General features: G+C 38.6%; 1 protein-coding gene across 2 annotated transcripts in view; it reads left to right on the forward strand.

Moving 5' to 3' along the window:
- Positions 1 to 26,156, forward strand: part of PCYT1A (phosphate cytidylyltransferase 1A, choline) — a 94,452-nt gene that overhangs the window by 21,693 nt on the left and 46,603 nt on the right. Inside the window, exon 1 of one of the 2 annotated variants that reach the window (XM_044670012.1) lies at positions 283 to 446. The exons of the other annotated variant lie outside the window; for it this stretch is intronic. Within the exon in view, the coding sequence (XP_044525947.1) occupies positions 415 to 446 (32 nt within the window). The 5' untranslated portion in view covers positions 283 to 414. Of the gene's footprint in view, positions 1 to 282; positions 447 to 26,156 lie in introns of those variants that run through there. 2 annotated transcript variants of the gene reach the window in all.

Here is a 26,156-nt window from a genome sequence, read left to right on the forward strand (position 1 = left end):
AGGCTCCTCCCTAACTGCTGCAGTGGGCAAACCTGCGTGCCTGCTGGGTTTCTGAGGGAAGGCTCCCTCCCCGCAGCCGCCTGGCCAGTGGGTCCGGCGCTCCGCAGCCTCTCTCCTCCCTCCACGTCCCCTTTTCGGCTCATCCTACTCCTTCCTCCCCAGTTTCCGGCTCAGCTCCTCCCTCTGGCCCCGCAGTGGATGCGGAACCTTGGTAACAGGTCTGGAAGTTCCTAGTGGGAAGGCCGGGGGTGGGGGGAACCTCCCTTAGGGAGGGTAGTAGGAAGGGAGTTTCCGGTTTGGTGTCAGCTGCCTTCCCGCGGTCCTCTTCTCTTAGTCGTCCGCCGGTGACGCGGCGCCACTGGGAGTTCTCGAGGCCGAGGGGACGGCGAACGGCGCAGGCACCAGAAGGCAGGCATGGCGGACGGGAGCAGCAGCCGGTGTCACAGGTAGGCAGCTCTGGGCCGTCCAGCGGTGACAGGGAGCCATGGGCTGGGGATCGGGGACAGGTTGGGGAAGGTTGAGAGGAGGGGGCGGGGCGGGGCGGAGCTGGTCCAGAGAGTGGTGGAGTGGGTGGGGCTCGGGGGTAGCGGGGCTCGGAGGGTAGCGGAGTCTGAGGCGCCAGGCGGCAGGGCGGGGTCGGTGTCCCTGAGAGACTTGGGAGACTGGGGTTCTGGTTTCTGGCCAAGCTCTTCCGTGAATGAGCTGTTTGACTTTGACAAGAAGTCTCCATGAGTCTCAGTTTCCCCCTAGGTGAAATGAAGGGGCTGACCGCGGAAGGAGGCAAGGGCTAGAGAGGCGATAGAGAAGGGGGACCGAGTGGGACGGTGAAACCAGGGGTCCCCTCCGGCTGCCCTTTGGAGACTGGGAGGTGCTTGTCATTGATTGGGTGTGGAAGGACTAACTTGGGACAGTGGACTGCGGTTGACGTGAACCTGGCTTGAGTTATTGACTGTGGCAGTTAGAAGCGAGGTTGACGTCCGGCAGAGGAGAGGATGGGCACCCGCAGAAGTAGCCCTAAAGGGTCAGGGATCTAGGAATCGGACTCCGGAATTGGGCTGTCTGCTAGAGGCATTTTGCTCTAGGAGGAGAGAATTGTTATTTAAGAGAACACAACAGAAAATATTAAGCACTAAATTTAAGCAGAGTATTGCCACAGCCACTTACGGGAGATAAAAAGTTTATATTAGACTGGATTCCTCCTATCAAGGTGCTTATGATCTAGAAGAGCTATATGTATGTGATTGACATCACTGGGTTTTTAGTAGTATGTGGAAATGGACAGTGATTCTCCTTCTCTCCCCCCCCCCTTACCTTCTGCCTTAGTATCATTTTCTTTTTCTTTTTTTTTTTTTTAAACCCTTGTACTTCGGTGTATTGTCTCATAGGTGGAAGATTGGTAAGGGTGGGCAATGGGGGTCAAGTGACTTGCCCAGGGTCACACAGCTGGGAAGTGGCTGAGGCTGGGTTTGAACCTAGGACCTCCTGTCTCTAGGCCTGACTCTCACTCCACTGAGCTACCCAGCTGCCCCCTTAGTATCATTTTTAAGACTGAAGAGCAGCAAAAACTAGGCAGTCTGGGTTAAGGAACTTGCCTAAAGTCATAAAGCTAGACAGTGCCTGAGGCGATTTGAGCCCAGGTCTGCCTGACTCCCGGCCTAGCCTACTGTCCACTGTGCTACTTACCTGCTCCGTAGCACATTTAAATGAATAAATTTGAATGGATAAGTAACCCATCTTGAGGAATGGAGAATCCAGGGCAGGGCATTGATCCTTGGTCAGTAGCAGTGACCAGAAGATAATTAAGGGGTACAGCTGTTTGAATATGCAGTTTAATGAATTATCTATGTTGGATGGGGAGGCAGACCTGCCCAGCCCAAGTGGTGTTTTTAATGACAAAGTTCTATGGGTAATCAGAATTCTATGGTAGCTACTGGTTTTATTTTCTAGTTATTTCAGTTTGGATCAGCTCTACTAATCATGCAGAGAAAATGAGGTAATTCTGAGTTAAAATCAGTTTACTTTCTCTTTCTCTCACCCATCAGGCAGAAGTTGCTTGCTACTGATAAATAACAACAGCCAGTGCCTCCTGGCGTGAGATTGGCCAATTTTAAGTTCACTCACTATGTCCAGGCTGGTATCCTGATAATGATCCTCTTCATCCAAGTGTAATTGAATGTATCAACCCCTGTGGTTTTGAATATGGGCAAAAGAGTATTGGGGGAGGGGCATTAAGTTAAAGACCAGGGTGAAGATAACAGTATTTTTTCATATTCATGTTGAGCTGATTATGCCTGCTTTGTCCCATGCTTCTTTAAAATTTTCTTTTTTATGACAATGGTAACCAGACATTGGTAGAGTCAATCCATCTGTCCATCCAGTTTATAGATTTTTTGGGGGTGACAATTTCCTTATCCTTTCTACTTAAAAGAAAGTTATCAAGTCAGTTACAGTTTTGGAATTAGAAGATATTGACTGAGTGTTCACAGGAAAGGTCTGACTCCAGATCAGATTCTGTCAATGGGGCAAGACATCTTAAACAGTGTTAATGAGAATTCACACATAGAGCTCTGAAAAAATAAGTATGATAATGCTATCATAACTAATAAGAAAGAAAAGTATTCTGCAGTAATAATATTGAAAAATTAGTAGTAAGAGTACATTTTCCTTATTTTTTTAACCATTTTCTTCATTTTAGAAATCATGCAATCATAGACTGTTAAAACTGGAAAGAATCTTCCAGGTCATTTAGTCCAAACTCTTTTGCAGATGAGGAAACTGAGGCACGGAAAATTAAGTAACTTGTCCAATTCCCTGGATAGTCTTCTTTCCACTGTACCACCTCATCTTTTCTGCTGTCCTTGTGAAGTGGGTGGGGACAAGTATCACACCAATTTTATAGATGGGAAAACAAACAGAAATTGTTAACCAGAGTTTTTCATCAAATTAGTGGCAACACTGATCCTTTAATTTTCTAGGAAGGTTACTAATTACTTTTTTGAATTAGCCAGAAACAAATTTATTTAGTTTTTCTTGTTCCCTCTTGGGTCAAGGAACTTTTTGTGCTTGAAAAAAAAACCTTTATTGTGTACTTTAAAGCTAGTAGAAAATTTATAACACTTAAAACTTTATATTTTTAAAATAAATTTTGACATGCAAGCAATTGCAACCACTAATCCATTTCTGATTGTTTTGTCCACTTTAGTACTCATATATCCTTTTTTTTACATAGTTGAAATCAGTGAAAGTATTATTTTCATCTTGCTCATTTAAATTCACAGTATTTCATGTCTTTTCCTATTTTATATGTCAGATTAGTTATTCTTAAAATTGCATTGATATTCTGTTATGTTGCTATTTCATGCTAAGAAATGGTTGTATGCTATGGTCTCTCTCTTTTTCCTAAGAGGTAATGTTTTGTTTTTAACAGTAGTTTTTACCTACCTTCTTTCAGACTTAAGTTAGAGAACAAACTCCTTTCTCATAGGTCTTTCCTATCTTATTAGGCTGGGGAAGTTCCTTTAAAACACACACACACACACACACACACACACACACACACACACACACACACACACGGGCAACAAGGTGGCTCAGTGGTTACACATACAGGCCTGGAGACTGGAGATCCTGAGTTCAGGTTTGATCTCATACATTTCCTAGCTATGTGACTCTGGACAAGTTACATGCCCCAAATATCCAGCCCATTCCACTCTTCTGTCTTGAAACCAATACATAGATTCAAAGATGGAAGGTAGGGGTTTAAAGTGTGTGTACACATACATATATTTATATTTCTAATTTATGTCTTTTACATTGTCTATATTCCCTTCCCTTTTCCCAGAGAACCATCCTTTTTAACAGATTTTTTTAAACAACAAAAAAAGTTCAGCAAAACTATCATTACATCCAAAACTAACCTAAACTCTGATATTGCATGCGATGTTTATTTTTTTAGTCTGGGCCTTCTTATCTCACTGAGACTAGAAATATGATGGTTATTCCCACTATTGATGGGCTCCCTTTCAGACAAGCAGTCTAGTATCTTATCCCTTCCTTCTTCCTCCTTCCCAAGCACATATAGTCCATTGAAATTTAGGACTCTTGAGATCTCCCAGCTTTCTCCACTCAGCATCAGGGATTATAAGCCTCCTTTCACCTTGCCCAGTTTATATGCATTAATAGTCATGGGATTCCCTCACTTCCTCTTCTCACCTTGAGGAGAGAGATCTTTCTTTGGGGCCAAATTGGTTCTTTATGACCTTCCAATTTTTATTTTTTACTGTTTTATGACAGTTACTCTTTCCATTTACATTGTTGTCATTGTATATATATTTTTCCTGGCTCTTCATTTTGTATAAGTTCATGGTAAATCTTTCTTTGCTTCTCTGTATATATTCATCATTTTGGTCATTGTTACAGCACAGTGATAATCTATTACATTCATTTACCACAGTTCATTTAGCTATTTCTCAATGGACATCTACTTTGTTTTTAGTTCTTTGCTACCACAAAAAAGTGCTGCTATAAAATTTGAGTGTATAGGGACCCTTTTTGTCAGTTACTTCCTGCAAGTAGAATATTTTCCTAGTAGAGGAATCTTTGTGTCAGAAGGACTGGACATTTCAGTCTCTTTATTTTCTTAAGTTAAAATTGCTTTCCAGAGTAGTACAAATTTACAGTTCTGCCAACAATGCATTAATGCGCTTTTTTTCCATAGCTCCTCCAACATTGACTATTCCCGGTTTTTGTCATCTTGCTAACTTTCTGAATATTATGATTTGCATTTTCTTTATTATTAGTGATTTGAAACATTCTTTTATATGATTGTTTATAGTTTGCAGTTCTTCACTTGAAAATTATTTGTACATATCCTTGAATCAGTTTGCCTATTGGGGAGTGTTTTTGTTCTTATAGCATAACATCAGAAATATTAAATACAAAATTATTTTACTAATTGATGCTTCCCTTATCCAGAATTCATTAATTTTATTTGGGTGGAGGCTTTGTAATTTCATGCAATCAGAATTATTTGTCTTTAAGCTTAACTGTCCCTTTTTTGCTTACAAATTAATCTCCTACCCATAATTGTGAAAGTTAAATGATCTGCTTCTCTTATACTTTTTTCTTATGGTATAATCTTTAATATTTTAATAACATTCACTTTGAATTTATTGCAGAACATAGTATAAGATGTTCATCTAATCTTAATTTGTACCAGAAGGGAATTTCTTTTTGATGAAGGTCTTGACTGTGTCTATATCTATAATATTGTCAACAACAGATGTACTAGAAAAGCAGTATGGTCTAATCAAGAAATAAAGAATCTAGGTTCCTGTCTCAATTCTAAATCTAATTATCTACCATATTCTATCATTCATTTGTCACTTTATATAAGACTATCAATCTGTCTTCTAAACCTAAACTGGTCATAAAACTCTGTACTTTGGCCTTCCCAGTTTCTCTGTCATTTAAACATTGTGACTTTTGCCTTTTTCATAAGTAAAACCGTGATGTCATTTGCTACAATCACCTTTTAATTACTTAATAGATGATTTGTGGCAAGCTTTAAATTTGGACCAGCTTCTTCCAATTCCTGGTCAGTGTATGTTCAGTGAACACAAACTGATTTTAAAATTAGTTTAAGCAAAATATAATTAGTTTAAAATTACACAAACTAATCTTGGCAGCATATATTCTGAAACCAAATGTAAATAATAACTTTTAAAGATCTCTTTTGAGATTGTTGTACCAGTTAATTGCTCGTGATAATTGAGAGGTGCCTGTATTACTACAGATAAACCAAGTTGGCAGGTATATAAATCTGAATCAGAAAGTTGTAATGAATTGAGGTTTTTTATTTTTAGTTTTAGACACCTGCCAGGGAGTACAGGGACTTATTGGTCTGATATATCAAATCCACAACTATTTGCATGCTAGGTTTCACTCAGGGTCTGCTAAAAATAACATGATCTATTTAGGAAGAGTCAAGTGTGTGTTCTGGGTGGATGTGGTACTTATTAGTAGCTCATGGGCTGCTTTGTGCCCAAAGATGTCTGTTATAGATAGATAATTTAGATGTACTGGGAATTGTGGTTTTATAAATATTCTTACTTGCTCTGAGTAATAGGATTTAGGTAGAGAATGCAGCATTTTGAGTCTTCAATAGGGGATAGTGTCAAAGGAGGGGAAAACATTTTTAGGAAGAATTGCTACAATTGCAGTAATCTAGCTATTGGAGCCAATTTAGGTTAGCTGCTATTCTTAGAAGTTTTTGCCATATGACTTTTTCTTTGTGGAAGTGTGAACTGATCACTTCTTATGATTACATTAGAAAACTGATAGCATCTCTTGGGCCTTGGAAATTGAGGAAGCTCTGAGTTGAAATTCTAATTTATGTTGTTGAATTGTTTCAGTCATGTCTTATTTTTCATGACTTTTTTTTTTTTTTTTTTGGCAAGATACTGGAACAGGTTGCCATTTCCTTTTCCAGCTCATTTTTACAAGTGAGGAACTGAGACAAAAAGGGTTAAGTGACTTGTTCAAGGTCACAAAGCTAGTGGATGAGTCCAAATTTGAACTCAAGAAGATGAGCATTTCTTTTTCTAAGACTAGTGCTCTATCTACTCTACCACCTAGCTGTCTCTAAATTGGCCAGAGGGATTCTCTAATAAAGGATGGTGTTGGAGATTGTCCAAACTTTGACACATTTGGTACTTAATTAAGTATAAAAGAATAACTTTATTGAGACTGCCTGGAATATTGGTTTGAGGGAGTCAACACCAGAGTCAGGAAGACCAGAGTTTAGATCCTACCACTGACACATTCTAGCTATATGGCATTTGGAGAATTATAACATCTTGGTGTCCCTGGAAGCTCTTTAAGATTATAAGTTAAAAGACAGGGTGCCAATTGATGGAGGAAATTTCTATATTGGGAATTCTCCACAATGATAAAAATTGCAGATTCTGACTCCCCACCCCCCCCAAAAAAAAAAAGAAAAAAAGATGGTGTTATGATTGGGCACTCAGAATATCCCAAATGTCAAGGTTCAGTTTTAATAGTGCCTTTGGAACATCTGCATAAATTCTAGTGATCTTTACCCAGATGGTTCATTGAGATAACCAAATTGATGATCTATTCCTTGCAGCTTTTTTCATAGTATAACTACCCTTATAATCTGACTAAGAACTCCCACTTTTGTATCAAAAAGATTTATTCCTTCCCTAGTAATGGGGTCAACTGTATTAGATTGGGTTACTTTAGGCTCTCTTTTCCCTTGGTCTTGAACTCAAGGATTCTTTGCCTTAGGTTAGTTGTTCCATTGGATTTGATTGATATTACTTAATGTTCTTGCCCAGAGCCCTCAGTGCACTGTAGATAACATGAATAACAAGAAAATTAATATCATTCCAAAATGGGTTTGAAAAGTCTGTCCCTTTTAGCAGTGTTCCTTTGTAAAACTTCCCAAAGTTAGTGAATTAAGGGTTCAAATAGGACACAATGTTAAATATTTTATTGGTTTGAGGCTGTGGCTGTTGGTATGCCATTTGGAAAAGTGCTGAGGGAAAGAGGAAAGCATTAATATTGTAGAGGATACATTGGCCTATAGGTGGATGGAATCAAGATTACTCTGCACTGTGCTAATGCCCAGAGCTCTCCAATTTCCATGTAGATCCCTATAGTAATCAGGCAGTTTAAAAGGTATGATTTAGATTTTTTTTTTTATTTTGACAAAGTAAATGTGATTATAGCTTATCTTATTTAGATAATTTAACTTGCAACAACTCTTTCCTGGTAATGCCATGCTGGAGCTTGCTTCCTTAATTGAAATAAAAAATGGTAGAAAAGCGATAGTTTTGACTTTTAAACCTTGGCTGATGGGAGCTGGGTTTTGGTGGTGTCAGACCTGACCGACAGGGGGTTCGACTTGAGACTAATGAGACAGAGAGTGGAGTAATGCAACAAAGCTTTATTTAGAATTAAAGGAGGGGGTAGAGGGGAATGGGAAGCCAGTGGCAGTGGATTGGGAGGAGGAGGAAGGGAGAGTTGAGGGGTAGCCCCAAACCTGTAGATGACTAGGGGGTCTCCACCTGGGTGGAGAAGTGGGCAATCCCTTATAGGGTGGTGGTCTGGGATGAGGTAACCTATAGGTCAAAGTGTGGGGTACTTGTGTCCAGTTGATTAGATGGCCTTAAGTGTGTTGGGAACCATGGTCTCTGGGGGTGGGAAGTTCTCAGGCCTGATAGTCATTGATGTAGAACAGTGATTCCCAAAGTGGGCACTACCTCCCCCTGTTGGGTGCTGCAGCGATCCAGGGGGGCAGTGATGGCCACAGGTGCATTTATCTTTCCTATTAATTGCTATTAAAATTAAAAAAAATTAATTTCCAGGGGGCTAAGTAATATTTTTTCTGGAAAGGGGGTGGTAGGAATTTGAATGATTAAATAGGGTGACTGTTTTAAGGGCTGAGTAGGCTGTGATATTAAAGGGAGCACCTCACCCAGATTCCATACTCAGGCTGCCAACCTCCTTTGATTCTTTCGTCACAGCACCTTGTGTTGCTTGTTGGCATTTGACAAAAGAAATGCCTCTTAGGGAGAAACCATGGAGAAAACAAGGAGTCCTAGCATACTTCTGTAATATTAATTTAGAGAGACTGTATATTCTTGGGCAAACCTGCTTTTTCATCTTGTTCAGTTTCATCAATGTGAGTGCTGTGGACAGGGAACCAAAAACATACTGTGTAGCACTGGAAAATGCCATTCCTTCTGATCCCCTGACATTGGCACTAAACAGTGGCTGTAATTTCACAACCCTTTTTCTCCTTGAGCAAATACAAAATGTAAGAGTCCATTTTTCTCTTGAACTCTGCTTTTCCTTCAATAAACTTTTAATAAGTTCTTACTTTGTTTAGGGCCCTGTGCTGGGAACAGTGGGATATTGTAAGAGTAATAAAGAAGTATAAGACATGGTCATTGAATGCAGAGAAGAAAATACATAAATGAATCAACATTACTTTTCAAAATTCATTTCCTTGTTTAGGCTTGTCATTACATCTTTTTCATGAGTGGTATCTGTTGGTCACATAGATAAAGGTGTGGTTTAGTGATAATAATTTATCTTGGCAAACTTCCTCAAGCTCTATATACAGTCTCTCTAATATTATTGAAGTATGCTAGGATTTCCTCTGTGGTTTCTACTTCATTGTTATGATTAAAAACTGAACAAATCTTTAGGCTGTCTGGATTTTAATAGGATTACAAATCAAGAATTGCAAGGGACCTTGGAACACTTCTGGTTCAACCATTTTACTGATGAATAAACTGAAAAACTGGGAGGTAGGGACCTGCCCAAGGTCACAAAGGCAGTAAGCATCAAAGATGGCTCTCACTCCAGAGCTATATAACTCTAATTCAAAGATATTTTATTTTCTCAATTCCATGTAATAATAATTTTCAAAATTATGAGATCCAAACCATCTCCCTCCCTCCAGTCCTTCCACTTGGAGATGATAAGTTTTTGGGCCATGCATATATTATCCTGTAAAATATACTTCTTTATTAGTCATTGTTATGAGTACAGTCATACAAAACTGAAACTCCAGAATAAAATCATACATAAACTGATGTGAAGGATAGTTTGCTTTGATCTTCATCCAATTCCAACAGTTTTTCCCCTGGAGGTGGATAGCATTTTCCTTGTCGTAAGTTCTTCAGAATTGTTCCAGATTGTTGCATTGCTGAGTGTATATTCATGTTTTCACAGTTGATCATCATACAGTATTGTTACTGTGTACAATGTTCCCCTGGTCCTGCTTATTTCACTCTGTATCAGTTCATGCAGATCTTTCTAGGTTTTTCTGAAATCATCCTGCTTATCATTTCTTATTGTTTTTCATCACCAACATATATACCATAATTTGTTCAGCCATTCCCTCAAATTTTTAATTCTTTGCTACCACAAGAAGAGGTGCTATAAATATTTTGTACAAGCAGGTGACCCCCTTTTTTTTTTTTATCTCTTTGGGATACATACCTAGTAGGGGTATTACAGGATCAAAGGGTATGCTTAATTTTATGATTGTTTGGGCATAGTTCCAAACTCTCCTCCAGAATGGTTGGATCATTTCACAATAATGCATTGGTGTCCCAGTTTTGCCACATCCCTTCCAATATTTATCACTTTTCTTTTGTTAAATTAAAATTAGTAACTCTAGGTACCTATTTCCATAGAGTTTATTAATAATCACTTGAAATAGAAAAATCAGGTAAAGCAGATATGTGGAGATGTAAGCCTAATCTAACCTAACTCTGACCACATGGTTCTCCACATGGCTGGCTGTCTCAGCCAAGGTGCTCCTCTGACACCTCCAAGGGAATAGAGAATGGTTGGGTCACACCCACACTTTTTTATTCACTTTCATGGACACAGAGCTGGCATACAAAATGGGATGAACCGGGTTGGCAGTCCAGGAGGGGGAGGGGATGAAACTCTCTCAACACAATCCCCCCTGTGATTCTATTAGGAGATGAGCTTGCTGAACTCTCCCAGATTTACTTGCCTAGTCTCCCCAATGAAGCATTTCACATAACCAGCTTATGCCTCTAATGATTCTGACTAATGGTGCATTACTTATTGCACTTTACAAAGGGGAAATTACAATTTGGGGATAAGAGGGAAAGAAAAGAGAAAGAAAACAAAAAATGATTGACGCATTGACAAAAAGCCAATTAGGGCGCAGTTGCCTTTGGCATAAGAGTTTACATTCAGAATAAGTATGTTCAACCCCCTTCAGTTCAGTTCATTATATCCCAAAGTTCATACTGGATCTTTTGATGCAGTATCTGGTTTCCACAGGCATCCTTGTGGCACCTTCTCCAAAAAGATCCACGTTCTTAATTTGGTGTGTTGGTGAGCTTCTTTTCTTAAAATTTCTCCAAAAGATTTTAAACCTTGGATTTTAGGATAATTACACAATCCCACCCTGAGGAGGGAGTTATTCAACACCAAAATCACTCCGGGATACATGGCTGAGTTATGAGGTAAATGAATCAATTGTCAAAAAAACTCAATAACCCCCCCCCCAAATCCGAAATAAAAAAACAAAAATTAAATTTTGAATAAAAAATAAAAGATCAAAATCTTATGTATATAAAATTATGAGTAAAAAAGAATAATCCTGTAACAGGTCCTTGAATCACCAACAAGGCCCAAGTAAAGCGATTATGTCCCACAAGCCTGTAGGACAATTGCGGCGATATAGCACTTTACCCTTCGGCAGCCAGGACTACAGAAAATTGCCAAACTATAAGAGAGAATGGATTAGGTTCTGAGGTAAAAGAGAAGCATGATTCCCTGGTCTGATTTTACCTTCACTCTCAGGGATAGTGGAGCCAAAATGGAAGCCAAACTAAGGTACTTGTCAGAAACCTGGCACTAGGGAGGCCTGTGTCTGAAGTTGTCAAACTGCCACTTCCTTGAACCTCAAAACAAGTTCTCTTTCTTGGTGCAGATCCTTATCAATCCCACAGGGATTATTGGTCTCCTTGATCTTGTGCTTCTTGGTACTGTGCAGTGGCTCTTTTGTGATCCCTTCTTAAATCAGACACAATTATTAGTAAAAGTCCCATCACACTAAACAATCAATGGCAGGTTTCCATAATCTTAAGCTTTTGGGTATGCATTGATATTAGGGCTAATAGATATTGTAAACTCATCCTTCAAAATCAAAAACGTTAATACTGATTCCATGTATTTCAAGTATAAAAGAAAGGAAAAAATCAAATATCCTATTGCAAATATGAATAAAAACAACAATAATAAAATCATAAATTCGTAGTTCACATTGCATGTGTTAACCAAGCAGAGGCACAACATAAAGGTTTCTCACTCAAAAATGAGTTCTAATTCTTTTTTTTTTTTTTTAATTTTAAACCCTTAACTTCTGTGTATTGACTTAATAGGTGGAAGAGTGGTAAGGGTAGGCAATGGGGGTCAAGTGACTTGCCCAGGGTCACACAGCTGGGAAGTGTCTGAGGCCAGATTTGAACCTAGGACCTCCTGTCTCCAGGCCTGACTCTCAATCCACTGAGCTACCCAGCTGCCCCCTCTAATTCTTTTTTAACTTGGCCATGATCCACAGTATGTGTACATTTTTTCACCTGTTAGTACAACAACTAATACAGATTCTAAAAAGTACCAAAATCCCCCAAATTACAAGAGCCCATTTGATGACAACTGCAAACAAACCTGCTATCATTAGGATTCACATGAGTCTCTATAACCACTTGCTGTGTGTCATTTTAAAACCTTTGAAACTTGTAAGGGTAAAAAGTTGGTTTGACAAAATATTTATGAGTTAAAAAGATTGTAGTCGTCAATTATAAAATATTAGCCCTTAAGTCAAAAGGACTGTTAACAGCTTTTATTTACAACAAGGTAGAGATATTAAAGTGGGAAATGTAAGGTGGTAGAGCATTGTCTAGCCTACCACCTTAAGTGTTGCTTTCATGAAGTCCAGCTCAGCACCCAGCAATGGCTCCCTCAAGTCCTGATCTCCACATGGAAGTCCTAGTGGGGTCTTCAGTTAGAAATCCACCAATACAAACCTCTTCCTTCAGACTGAGTCACTCACCCAGAAAGCCTCTCCAATGCAAAATGTTCCAGCCCAGGATGAGTCCAGGAAAAAGTGACTACATCCTAGAGTTTCCCTTCAGCCAGGCTCACTAACGCAGAATGAATGAATGAATGAATCTTCAGGCTGGCCTTTTTAAAGCAGTTTTCTCAATGTCACTTCTTGTCACTCCCCCACTTCATGGGAATCAATCACAGCCTCCCAATTTGCTCAGCACTGCCACGGGTGGGGAGTGGAGGTGGGGAGTGTGTGGGGTGGGGCAACCGCCTTTGGAGGTGTGAGCTTTCTCTAGTAAGTGACTTATGAACTCTTTTACTTAATGAAATTTAAGGGTTAGCTAAGTAGGGGTACTTTAAGTTCTTAATTAATTAACTCAAAATAGACCAAGGGAGAGTTAATTCTCTCTTTATAAGCTCATGGATATTTGTCACAAGTTCTCCAAATCTAGTCAATCTTTCAATCTCAACTGAGATATTTCTAACAGAGTCTATTATTGCTTTCATTCCAAAATTTGGCAGGAGAGCCCAGAAAAACTTCTGTACTGCTTATGTCACCAGGAACATAGACCATTCTGGTGGAAGGGTAAAGTAAGACAAATATCAAACTGTCCAGGGGTCACCAAACCCCATGGGAAATCCTCCTATGAAAGAGACTAAAACCATTCAAGGGTTACCAAGTCCCATGGAAACCCTCCCTCCTCCAGGATGAGATTGTAACATCCGTAAAAGCATGTATTTATATGTCCCATCCATTGCAATGTGGAGGCGAGGAATACAATGTTGAAAATCACTTCTGATGTCTCATCCATTACAATTTTTTTATAAATGTGGAGGTGAGGAATACAATAGTGCACCAATGTACTTACAACTAAATGGACCCTTACATTGGGTTACACACAAGTCAAATGTAGGTGAATCAGTCAGAGGTAGTAGTGCTCCTAGATATCTGAAAATCACTTCTGAAGACCCGTTAAAATCAATTGAGATTGGGCAGCTGGGTAGCTCAGTGGAGTGAGAGTCAGGCCTAGAGACAGGAGGTCCTAGGTTCAAACCCAGCCTCAGCCACTTCCCAGCTGTGTGACCCTGGGCAAGTCACTTGACCCCCATTGCCCACCCTTACCAATCTTCCACCTATGAGACAATACACCGAAGTACAAGGGTTTAAAAAAAAATACATTAAAAAAAAATCAATTGAGATTTTTAGTTTATTACATTCTCCAAAGGTTACTGATACAGGTTGTAACTAGTTTGAAGGAATTTATCCATCATCATCTGTGTGACAATTAACAAAGGTAAAAAGGAGCAAAAGGCCTTTTAAGCTATGGTAATGTCTCATTACTGTGGGCTAGAATTAATGCCCAAGACAAAATAGGGCTCTGATGGTCTGGTGGCACACCCAGCATCCATAAAGACCAATGGTTTTGCTAAGGAAAAGTGTTTGTCCAACTTGTCTATGTACTTTTATAATGGCATTATCCCCAGTCCACTCATAGGAGGGGGGGTACAAATAAAGACAATGTAACAGAATGTATAGCAAATAGCCAAAACATAATAACCGAAAGTGACATAGTATAATGGAATGTTATAGATTAGATTAATATGTGAACTAAAAAACAAAATTAAATATTAAATAATCAGCATATATAATAAATGTGACAGAATATAGTCACTCAGTGTCAGTACAAGGTATCCATGTGAGCAATGAATCCAAGAGTCCTTTTCTCCAATTTTGATAACTTACGAAGTGGTTAACAGTACTTGAAATGGACTTTCCCGGGCAAACTGGGTTCCTCCATGGCCGTGGAATTCTTTTAATTTGACCTGTAAATCCTGTATATGAGGAGCAATAGAAATACCCTGACCCACCCCCCACCCCCCAGTAATGATGTGTATGCAGGAGAAAAAGGCTTAGCCTGTAATGGGGGAACCCAGGATTCATCTCAAATAGTGAAATGTGTCGATCTCCTCTGGAGTGGAGAGCCTCAGGCCATTTCAAGTGAATCTCAGTGCACAATTTTCCAATCATATTTTTAAGACCTCTATTCATTCTCTCTACTTGGCCTGAGCTCTGAAGGTGATAAGGTGCATGGAATTGGGGAGTGATCTCCAAACAAGAATAAATCTGAGACAAAATGGAATCAGTAAAATAGGTTTCCCTGCCTGAATCAAATTTTGTTGGTGGGCTAAAGCAAGGAACAATCTCACTTAAGAGCACTTTAGCAACAAAAGCTGCTGTGGCCAGACAAAATAATGTTCAGCCTTAGGCATGGTAATAGAGTCAATTTGTAAATGCTCAAGAGGTGTGTAAGCCAGAGGATGCCCACCAAAAGCTTTGTCATGAAAAGCATGTTGAGTGGGACAAGCTGCACACACTATAGAGGCTATGGTGGTTATACCAGGGGCTATCCATACCTTTTTTAACATAGTCTTCAATACCCTAAGTGCCAAAGTGATCATTCTTGTGAATGGATAAGCATATTTGGGGATAAAAACTTTTAGGCAGTAGGGGTTTTCTTTCAAATGACACCCATTCCCCATTGATCTGTTTTGCTTTAAACTTTTGTTTCCATTTTTCCACTTCCTGTTCATAAGAGAGAGATAAATTTGAGTCATTACTAGGTATCAAAGTTAAAATCAATTCAGGTCCTTCTAAAACAGTGAACTTTACTGCAGTTATCTCCCTGGTGGTTCACTCTAGACACACGGTCAGTTCCACCTGCCTGCCACCAGGGGCAGAGCAGTGAACTAGTTGGAGCTTCAGATATCTGGAGAGCAGAAAGCACTTCATTAGTGGTCTCTGCAGCTGTGATACAGGAGGGGTTTCTATTAGCAGGACCATGGGGTTATAATAGGGGTAAATGCTTTCAAATTTAGTTGTGACTACAATGGGATCATCTTCAAAGGAAGGAGTATTTTCCTTATAGCTCTCAATGTCTTGTGGAGAGAAAGGTATATGATGGCTAATGTTCTCCAAGCTCTCGTGCTTATTATTAGTGGAACCATCCCCTGAAGGGAATAGGCCTCCATTTGAATTGTCTGTGATAACTGCTGCTTGGCCTGGGTTGTAGTGTGGGTTGTTCAGGTTATAGTGGAGTGGGTTGGGGAAGGGGGAGGAGTGGGTGAGCAGAGAGGGAGGGGTTGGTGAGGAGGTGGGGAGGCAGGGTGAAAGGATTGGAGGTGGGATTGGGAGTGGGTGGGGAGGAGATAGAGGTTGGGGGTGAGGAGGAGCTAGGATAGACTAAGTAGGGGCAGGGAAGAAATGGGGAGACATAATAGGATGGGTGGGGGGTTGGTCAGGGGAAGGAGGCTGGGGAAAGGAGAGAGAGAGAGTGAGGATTGTTTGGGTAGGAATAGGGAAGGTTGGTGGGGACTGGAAGAAACTCCAGGATAAGGGTAAGTGGGATTGAGAGTCAGATGGTAAGTGAGGATAGAGAGGTGGATTGGGAGGAATGGGGGATGAGCAGGGTCTGACTGCGGGAGGATAGGAGGAAAAACTTCCTCACAGTCCAGTTGGGAGGATGATAGGGTGTTTTTCTTGCTAGATCTAATCAAAGGTTAAGGAGGAACAACTGAAGAAGTTAAGCCAGAGTGGCCTGAATCTCAAGAAAGAAAGGCCTTCTGTGCTAGGCGGAATCAGGATCTAGGAGCCCATGGGAGATTCACCTGGGTTAGTTTAGAAATAGGAGCCAGGCGGCGGGGGTGGGGGTGGATAGCATGGGTTTGCTACTCTCAGAGTGGTGGCTATCCACGCTGTACTGCATTGAGCACAGGGGGAGCTAAGAGCCCTGTCAGCTCCAAGCTGGAAGTCTGTTGTAGCTACCTGTGGGGGAAAGGGTTGGGGGCGCTGCACAGGGGATCACCCACAGTTCGTCAGGTTGGAGGGAGGTGGAGGGAGCCAGGGGGCTGAAAAGGATTAGAAGTTACTGCTGGATTCCAGAACTGCTTGGGACCCAAATGGATTTTTAGGGCAGCTGTAGCTTAAACATGCCAAAGGAAAACCTTAGGGCTTGGGCTCCTTTCTTCAACACCCCACTCTCATCTAAGCTGTGGGGTGTGTGTTTGTGTGTGTGTGTGTTCTTACTAGAGTAGCTGGCACAGAAGGGTCAAACAGTGGCCTTTTTGGCAGGTACGGCAGCAGTGTTTTTGTTTTTTTTTTGGGAGGGGGCAGCAGCGGTGAAGGAAAAACTACAAAAATATGGCTTTGAAGCAGCAAATTCAATCTGTTCCTTATTCTATACTAAGAGGCTTTCTTAAAAGAAAATTAAGAATTCTTTTTCCATAGTGGTTGCCAAAAACTATTAGATTAAAATGAATAACTCCAGGTGTTTGTTTCCATAGCGTTTATTAATCACTTGAAATAGAAAAAGCAGATATGTAGAGATTTAAGCCTAATCTAACCTAACTGACCATGTGGTTCTCCACATGGCTGAATAACTCTGCCAAGGTGCTCCACTGCCACCTCCAAGGGAATAGAGCCGGGTCTGGGTCACACCCACACCTTTTTGTTCATGTTCATAGATCCATTGCTGGGCCAGCAATCTAGGAGGAGGAGGGGATGAAATTCCCTCTTCACACTTTACTATTATATTGACCAAATCTCATAGGTGTAGGGTGGTACCTCTGTATTGTTTTAATTTGCATTTCTCTAATCAAGAGTGATTATAGAACATTTTTTCATATAATAATTGATAGCTTTGATTTCTTCATCTGAAAATTGCTTGTTTATATCTTTTAACCATTTGTCAGTTGGGGAATGGCTTGTATTCTTATAAATTTGACTTAATTTTCTACTAAGCCTTTATCAGAAAAATTCATTATACAACTTTTCCCCTAGTTGTTTCCTTTCTAATCTTGGTTACATTGGTTTTCTTTGTTCAAAAGCTTTTTAGTTGAATATTATCAAAATTATTCTTGCTCCCATCTCACACCTCCACCACCATCAAAAAAAAGAAAATCTTGTAAGCAAATATGCATAGTCGGGCAAAACTAATTCCTATCATTATCCATGACCAAAAAATATGTCTTGCTCTGCCTCCTGAGCCCATCTCCTCATAGTCAAAAGGTGGGGTAGCACATTTCCTTAGGAGTCTTCTGGTTTTGTGGTTGTGTGTGAAAACAATTTTGATACCACTTTTCAATTTAATCAATATTTACCCAATTTATTGTGATTTCATAGGGATAGGGATCAGTGATTGCCATTAGATTGGATAGAGTTAAGATTGATAGGTATACTATGGATTAATGATATTACTTTATATAAAGTGATAGCATTGTAGATTATAAGACAAAATAATACGATTTATATACAATTACATTACATTAACCCTGGATCTTGTTATTGTAGCAATTATTCCACTGGTCCCTGTGATTCATTGTCACTGCTTCCTTTTACCTACGAACTTCTTTTTCCCTAGGGTACTGCTGACCAAACAGCAGTTGTCTGATTTCTCCTGAAAGCCTTAGCTGAGGTGGCCTGCAGTTGAGAACCTGCAGAAAACCTTTATGACAGAATATTAGTAATTGACCATCTGTGAAAAGGCCTATTGACAAAATGATTATGAGTAATGTACATGTCCCTTAGCAAATCATAGAGTCACACTTGCTTCTGAAAATGACTAATCATGGAATTATATCACTCTGTTCTATTTTTGGTAACCTTCCAAATGCTGTAAAATCACTGGGGCCTTGAGAAGAGAAGTCCTTGACTGTGAGGAAAGTCTTAGACTTCATTGATTAAGAACTCTGGAGTCCCTAATAAATTGATTGATCATGTTCAGAGCTCTGTCTTAGTGACTTTTTTTATAATTGGATATTTTTTGGCACAACACATGAGAAGTAAGGAAGGTGGTAGGGTGAGTGGGAGAGGAAATAGTCAGTGAGCAAGCATTTATTAAGCATTTTTCTGTTCCTGGCAGAGTAGTATATGTGCCTGTGTGTTGGAGGGTTGAGGGTGGGGGAGGAATGGATACTACCTGTCCTTTGAAGAAAGTCTAGAGATTCACGATTGGAGTCTGGTGAGGAATAAAGATATTCAGGTGTCCAGACTTGGATACTTTCCTTAAAATGGACATTCTAGGAGGAATTAACCAGAAGAAGAAGGGACATGGGATGAATGGTGAATTTATTTCAGAAATAGTAGTGTTAGAAGGAAGAACATGTTGGAGGAAGGATAATAAGTTTATTTGGGATATACTGATTTTTTAATATTACTGTATGGATGGAGATGTCCTATATAAATATAGACATATGAATCCAAAGTTCTGGAGTAAAGTTAGAGCTAAATATGCATAGTTGGCAAGCCATCTAGGAAAAATTGCAAATTGAAGCTTTGAGAGAAATTAGATGGTTAAAGAAGAGAGTATAGAGAGAAGAGTTTTGGGGATAGAATCTTGAGAGGTTGGAAGAGAATATATCAAAGGAGACAGGGAGATGGTGGTTAGAGATAAAGAACAAAAACAGGAGAACATAGAGTATTTGAAGAAGCGGGAGAATGAATCCAGAAGGAAAGGAAGGCTTAACAATATAAGAAGATGGAGAATCAAGGAGGATTTAGTGAAGGCTTTTTGATTTGGTCATAAGGAGGTCGTTGGTCATCTTTTGGGGAAGCACGTTTCAAAAAACATTTTTTCAATTTTAATAACAAATTTCCACATAAGTTTTCCAAAGTCATATGATCCATATTGTCTCCATTCTTTCCTCCCCCCTCCTGGAGCTGACAAGCATTTCATTCGTCTCTGTGTATAAGGTTCTTCTGGTTCTGCTTCTTTCACTCCGCATCAATTCCTGGAGGTCATTCCAGTTCACATGTGTAAAGATGAAAATTAACAGTTGGCTAAAATATATGAAAATTATCAATAATAGTGTTGGTTGCCGATTTGTAGTATTTTCTAACTCTTGCTTGATCTTTCCCATAGATCTGACAGGTATACTATTCTATGTTCCCCTAATTTACTTATAGTTTCCTTCTTTATATTCAAGTCATTCACCCATTCTGAATTTATCTTGGTGTACAGTGTGGGATGTTGATCTAATAACCTAATCTCTCCCATAATTATTTTCCAATTTTCTCAGCAGTTTTTGTCAAAATACTGGATTTTTGTCCCCAAAGCTAGGCTTTTTGGGTTTATTATACACTGTCTTGCTGACCTGAAGTCTATTCCACTGATCCTCCTTTCTGTTTCTTAACCAGTACTATATTGTTTTGATGACCAGTGCTTTATAGTATGGTTTAAGATCTGGTACTGCTAGGCTCTCCTCCACATTTTTTTTTCATTATTTTCCTTGATGTTCTTGATCTTTTGTTTTTCCAGATGAATTTTATTATTTTTTCTAATTCTATAAAATAGCATTTTGGTAGTTTGATTGGTATAGTGATGAATAAGTACATTAATTTAAGTAGGATTGTCATTTTTATTATATTAGTTTAACCTACCCATGAACAATTAATGTTTTTAAATTATTTAGATCTAACTTTATTTGTGTGAAAAAGTGTTTTGTAATTGTGTTCATATAATTCCTGCATTTGTGGTGAATAAATTCCCAAATATTTTATATTGTCTAGAATGATTTTAAATGGAGTTTTTCTAACTCTTGCTGCTGACTTTTGTTGGAAATATATAGAAATACTGATTATTTCTGTGGGTTTATTTTGTTTCCTGCAACTGTGCTAAATTTATTATTTCAACTAGTTTTTTAACTGATTTTCTAGGATTCTACAAGTATATCATCATATCGTCTGCAAACAGTGATATTTTCGTTTCCTTCTCCAATTGCTAAAACTAGCATTTCTAATACTATATTAAATAACAGTAGTGGTAATGGGCATCCTTGCTTCATTCCTAATCTTATTGGGAAGGCTTTTAACTTATCCCCATTGCAGATGATACTTGCTGATGGTTTTAAATAAATACTTCTAATTACTTTAAGGAAAGGCCCTTTTATTCTTATGTATTCTAGTGTTTTCTTTAGGAATGGGTGTTGTATTTTGTCAAAGGCTTTTTCTGACTCTGTTGAGATAATCTTGTGATTTCTGTTGGTTTGATTATTAATATGTTGATGGTTTTCCTAATATGAAAACCAGCCTATAAATCCTAGCTGGTCATAGTTAATAATCCTTGTGATATATTGCTGTAGTTTCTTTGCAAGTATTTTATTTAAGATTTTTACATCAATGTTCATTAGGGAAATTGGTCTCTAATTTTCTTTCTCTCTTTTTGGTCTTTCCTGGCTTGGTATCAGCATCATATTTGTGTCATAAAAAAGAATTTGGTAGGACTCCTCCTTTGCTTATTTTGCCAAATAGTTTGTGTAGTATTAGGATTAATTGTTCTTTAAATGTTTGATAGTTTGTTTCACTTGTGAAGCCCTCTGGCCCTGGGGATATTTTTCCTTGGGGAGTACATTGATGACTTGTTCAATTTTTTTTCCCAAGACAGGATTATTTAAGTATTCTTTTCCCCTTTTGTTAATCTAGCCAATTTATATTTTTGTAAATATTCATCCATTTCACCTGGGTTTTTAGATTTATTGTCATAAAATGGGGCAGCATAACTGCTAATAGTTGCTTTAATTTCCTCTTCATTTTTTATACTGGTAATTTGATTCTCTTCTTTATTTTTAAAAAATCAAATTAACCAATGCTCTATTTTATTTGGATTTTTTCATAGAACCAACTCCTAGTCTTATTTATTAGTTCAACTAATTCTTTTACTTTTAATTTTGTTAATTTCTTCTTTGATTTTTATTTTTTAGGATTTCCAATTTAGTCTTTAATTAGGGATTTTAAATTTGTTCTTTTTCTAGTTTTTTTTAGTTGCATGTCCAATTCAGTGATCTGCTTTTTCTCTATTTTATTGATTTTAGCATTCAGGAATATAAATTTTCCCCTGAGTACTGCTTTGGCTGTTATCCCATAAATTTTGACATATTGTCTCCTTGTTGTCATTCTCTTCAGTGAAATCAGTGATTGTTTCTATGATTTGTTCTTTGACCCACTCATTTTGAAGGAGATTATTTAGTTTCTTTTTTTTTTTTTTTTTTTTTTTAATTTTAAACCCTTAACTTCTGTGTATTGACTTATAGGTGGAAGATTGGCAAGGGTAGGCAATGGGGGTCAAGTGACTTGCCCAGGGTCACACAGCTGGGAAGTGTCTGAGGCCGGATTTGAACCTAGGACCTCCTGTCTCTAGGCCTGGCTCTCAATCCACTGAGCTACCCAGCTGCCCCCTATTTAGTTTCTAATTAATTTTTATTTGCCTTTCCATGAACCCTTATTGATTATCCTTTTTATTTCATTATGATCTGGAAAAGTTGCATTTATTATTTCTGCTTTGCTGACTTTGGTTGTGAAATTTTTATGCCCTATTACATGGTCAATTTTTGTATATATACCATGTGCCTACTGAAAAGAAGATATATTCCTTTTTATCCCTAATCAGTTTTCTCCAGATTCCCATTAAATCTAACTTTTCTAAAACTTCATTCACTTCCTTTACTAGGCTAGGCAATGGGAGTTAAGTGACTTGCCCAGGGCCACACAGCTAGAATATATCTGAGGTCATATTTGAACCCACGACCTACTGTCTCCAGTCCTGATTCCATATCTATTAACTGCCTCACATATATTACTTTAGAAACCGTTCTGTTTGTGCTTCCTTTGGTCAGTTTTCTTCTCTGAATTTTGAAAAATATTTTGATAGCCCTTTTAAAAAATCACTATTGTTAATCCTCTTCCCCATTAAAAAGCTTAGAGAAAGTAAAACAAAAAACATTATAACAAGTAAGCATTATCAGGCAAAACAAAAACATGAAGAGGCTGTGTCCAAAAATGCATTTCTCTTGCTGCAGCTTAAGTTTATTACTTCTGATAGATGAATAACAAACAAGCTTCATTATATGTCCTCTGGGGTCTTGGTTATTTGTCATTGTACTGATAAAAGCTTTCTCCAGTCTTTCAAAGCTGTTTTTCTGCATAGTGTTGTTGTCGTCTTTACATAAATTGTTCTGCTCCTGCCCACTTCACTCTGCATCAGCTCATACTATCCAGGATTCTTGAAATTGACTCTTGTTATTATTTAGGGAGTACATTCATAAACTGGTTTAGTCACTTTCTAATTGATGGACACTCCTTTAGATTCTAGTTCTTTTTTCCTTTTAATTACTGTCTTGCTCAATGTCCTGGTTTATTTTTCTAGTGATTATTCTTAGTTAGAAATTATCTTCCTCAGGGGGGCAGCTGGGTGGCCAAGTGGATTGAGAGCCAGGCCTCAAGACGGGAGGTCCTGGGTTCGAATTGGGCCTCAGACACTTCCTAGCTGTGGGACCTTGGACAAGTCATTTAACCCCCATTGCCTAGCCCTTATAGCTCTTCTGCCTTGGACCCAATACACAGAAGATGGAAGGTAAGGGTTTAAAAAAAATTATCCTCCTCCTCCTCCTCCTCTCTGTACTCGTTATCCATTTGATGTATATCTCTACCAGACCATGTGTTCAAGTGATTAATTCTCCTTTGTCCATTTCAGATAAGAGTGAGGTTCATTTCAGGCCTGTTTTCCCCATCCTTTCCTCCATATTGGTTACTCTTCTTACTCAAACCAACTAAATCCACCTTCTTCCTCCTTTGTACACTGGTATATTTCCTTTACTCCCTCCCTCCTTTACAACATTTAGAAGAAGTCCTCTTGTTTTTCCTATTAAACTCCCTCAGGACTCTTCGAAGACACTAAATTTCTGAAGGGACACTTTTTCTTTCCTTACTATTTGAATCTTAATACTGTATCATCATATAGCCCCTTATAATTCCTCAAATAAATTTACCTTTCTAGGTTTCTCTGGATTCTTGTTTTATTCTTTTCACAGTTCCTATTTAGCTTTGGCTTTTTCATGGAAGATGGTCAAAAATCCCTTATTCTGTTAAAGATCCATTTTTTTTTACTTCATCTTTGCAGTGTTATTGTTTTCTCTTTTCTGTTCCTTGCCATGTGTGCTGAATTTTGAAATTTTGTATTCTGAGCTGTCCTCTTGTTTATAGGAAAAGCCTCCAGGTCTTGTGTGGCTTTTTATATTTGAATTTCTTCTTTTATATATGTCTCATTACGTACCTTTGTTCAGAAGTGGGGGGTGGGCCAGGACATTCATCATTTACCCTCTAGCTTTGTGATTGATCATTGCATTGATCAAAGTTCTTAAGTCTTTCACAGTTATTTTCCTTTACATTGTTGTAATTGTATTAATTGTTTTGTTGGCTCTGCTCATTTCATTCTGAATCTATTCATGTTTTCCCAAGTTTCTCAGAAATTGTATATATCATAATTTTTATGACACAATAGAAGGCCATTACATTTCTATACCATTTGTTTTTCAGCTATTTCTCTTTATTTATGCAACTCCTTAGTTTCCATTTTTTTGTTATTACAAAAAGAGCAGCTAAAACTTTTTTTTTTACCTATGTATCCTTTGCTTATTTCTTTGGTCTCCTGGAGGCATATGGCAAAAATTGCAGTTCTCTCAGAGTGATATAATGTATTTTTGCTGTTTGGTTGTTGCAGTTGTGTGCAACTGTTTGTGACCTCATTTGCATTTTCTTGCAAAGATACTAGAGAGGTTGTCATTTCCTTCTCTCGATCATTTTATAGATTAGGACACTGAAGCAAATAGAGCCAAGTGACTTGCCCAGGGTCACACAGCTAGGAAGTGACTCAGGTCAAATTTGAACCTAGGACCTCCCTTCTCTAGGTCTGGTTCTCAGTCCACTGAGTCACCCAGCTACCCCTGGCTTAGTGTCAGGTCCCACCTGACAACAGTTAGGGTCTTTGAAGGCATGTAAGAAGAATGATATGTACGCTGTGGGGTCAGGAGGGCTGTGACATGGATGGCAGTCAAGGCACTTTTATTGAAAGTCACATCCTCATTTATAAAGGGAGAAATATAGGCTGGAGTTTTTGCCCAAACTTTCCATACGCATGGTAACAGGCAATGTTTATATGGTAACAGGTAATGTTTTACTGAGAGACCTTAAGTGATACAATGCAATGCCATAAATCAGTGATTTTCTTTTTTTAAATTTAGAATATTTTCCATGTTTACATGACTCATGATTCCCTCCCCTCTTTCCTTCCCCCTCCCTAAACTGACAAGCAGTTCCCATCAGTGATTCCCATCAGTATATCTCATGTAGGGATTGGAGGATTGGGGAGGGTTGGGTGGGGAGGAATATCCATAGGTTACATGATACATACACAAGGATTTGCCTAGGTTACATGATTCATACACAAGAGTTTTCCTGGATTACTGGGAGTAGTGAACACAAATAACCTTGATGCAGAAGGAGAAAGGAGGGGGAATGTGGCTGGGGACTTTCTGTTCTATGGGCCTGAGCCTTGCTGAGGGTCTTTGGACCCAAGGGTCTCAGCCTGCCACATTTCCTCCCTTTTTTGGTGAAGCTTTGGTGAGCTGTCACAGCTTAGATTTTTTTTCTGGGCTATACATGTAATTATTCATTTTTGAAAGTGAATAATCTTATAAAACCAAAACTTCATTATATACTAAAATAAACAAGTGATAAATCATATGTTTTCATCTGCATTTCTACTTCAACAGTTCTTTCTTTAGAGGTGGATAGCCTTCTTTTTCATAAGTCCCCCCACAATTGTCCTGTATCATTGATTTGCTGTTAGTAGCCAAGCCTATCACATTGATTGTACTTTAGTACTTCAGGTACTGTGTATAATGTTCTCCTGGTTCTACTTATTTCACTTTTGTTCAGTTCATGTAGGTCTTTCCAGTTCTTTCTGAAGTCATCCTGTTTCATCATTTCTCATATCACAATAGTATTCCATCATCATATATCACAATTTATTCAGCCATTCCCCAATTGAGGGACATCCCTTTGATTTCTAATTCTTTGCCACCACAAAAAGTGCAACTATAAATCTTTTTATACAAACAGGTTCTTTCCCATTTTTTTAGCTCTTTGGGATACAGACCTAGTAGTGGTATTGCTGGATTGAAAGGTATAGTCTTTTTTTTAGCTCTTTGGGCATAATTCCAAATTGCCTGGCCTAGATTTTTAAAGGCAAAAGCTTTTCTTTTTATAGCTTGACACTAAAATCAGAGTTAAGACCTACTTTCTCTATATTGATTCAGGAATCATTTATATATGGAAGATTGAGAGAATGGTCCTCCAAAGAGATACTAAGTTGAACTATAAATGCAGTTAGGTAATACCATCTAATTGGAGATTCAAGAGATATTCTTGCAGGTTAATAATAATGCAAATGGTTACCATGATTCTTTGTGTGTGAAAAATCATCTTGGTTTTAAATAAATAATTCCTGCCTTTCATCTTATAATTCTTTGTCTAGTTCAGTTTCTGTTTGTTTCAGCTCTACTTACATGGTCTAAAGTCCAAGGAAATTAATTGGTTCCAGACTATCTTTTTTTTTTTTTAACATTTATTAATATTAATTTTTAACATGGTTACATGATTCATGCTCCACCTTTCCCCTTCAACTCCCCCCCCCCGC

Source organism: Gracilinanus agilis, chromosome 3 (genome assembly GCF_016433145.1).
Source record: "Gracilinanus agilis isolate LMUSP501 chromosome 3, AgileGrace, whole genome shotgun sequence".
NCBI lineage: Eukaryota > Metazoa > Chordata > Mammalia > Didelphimorphia > Didelphidae > Gracilinanus > Gracilinanus agilis.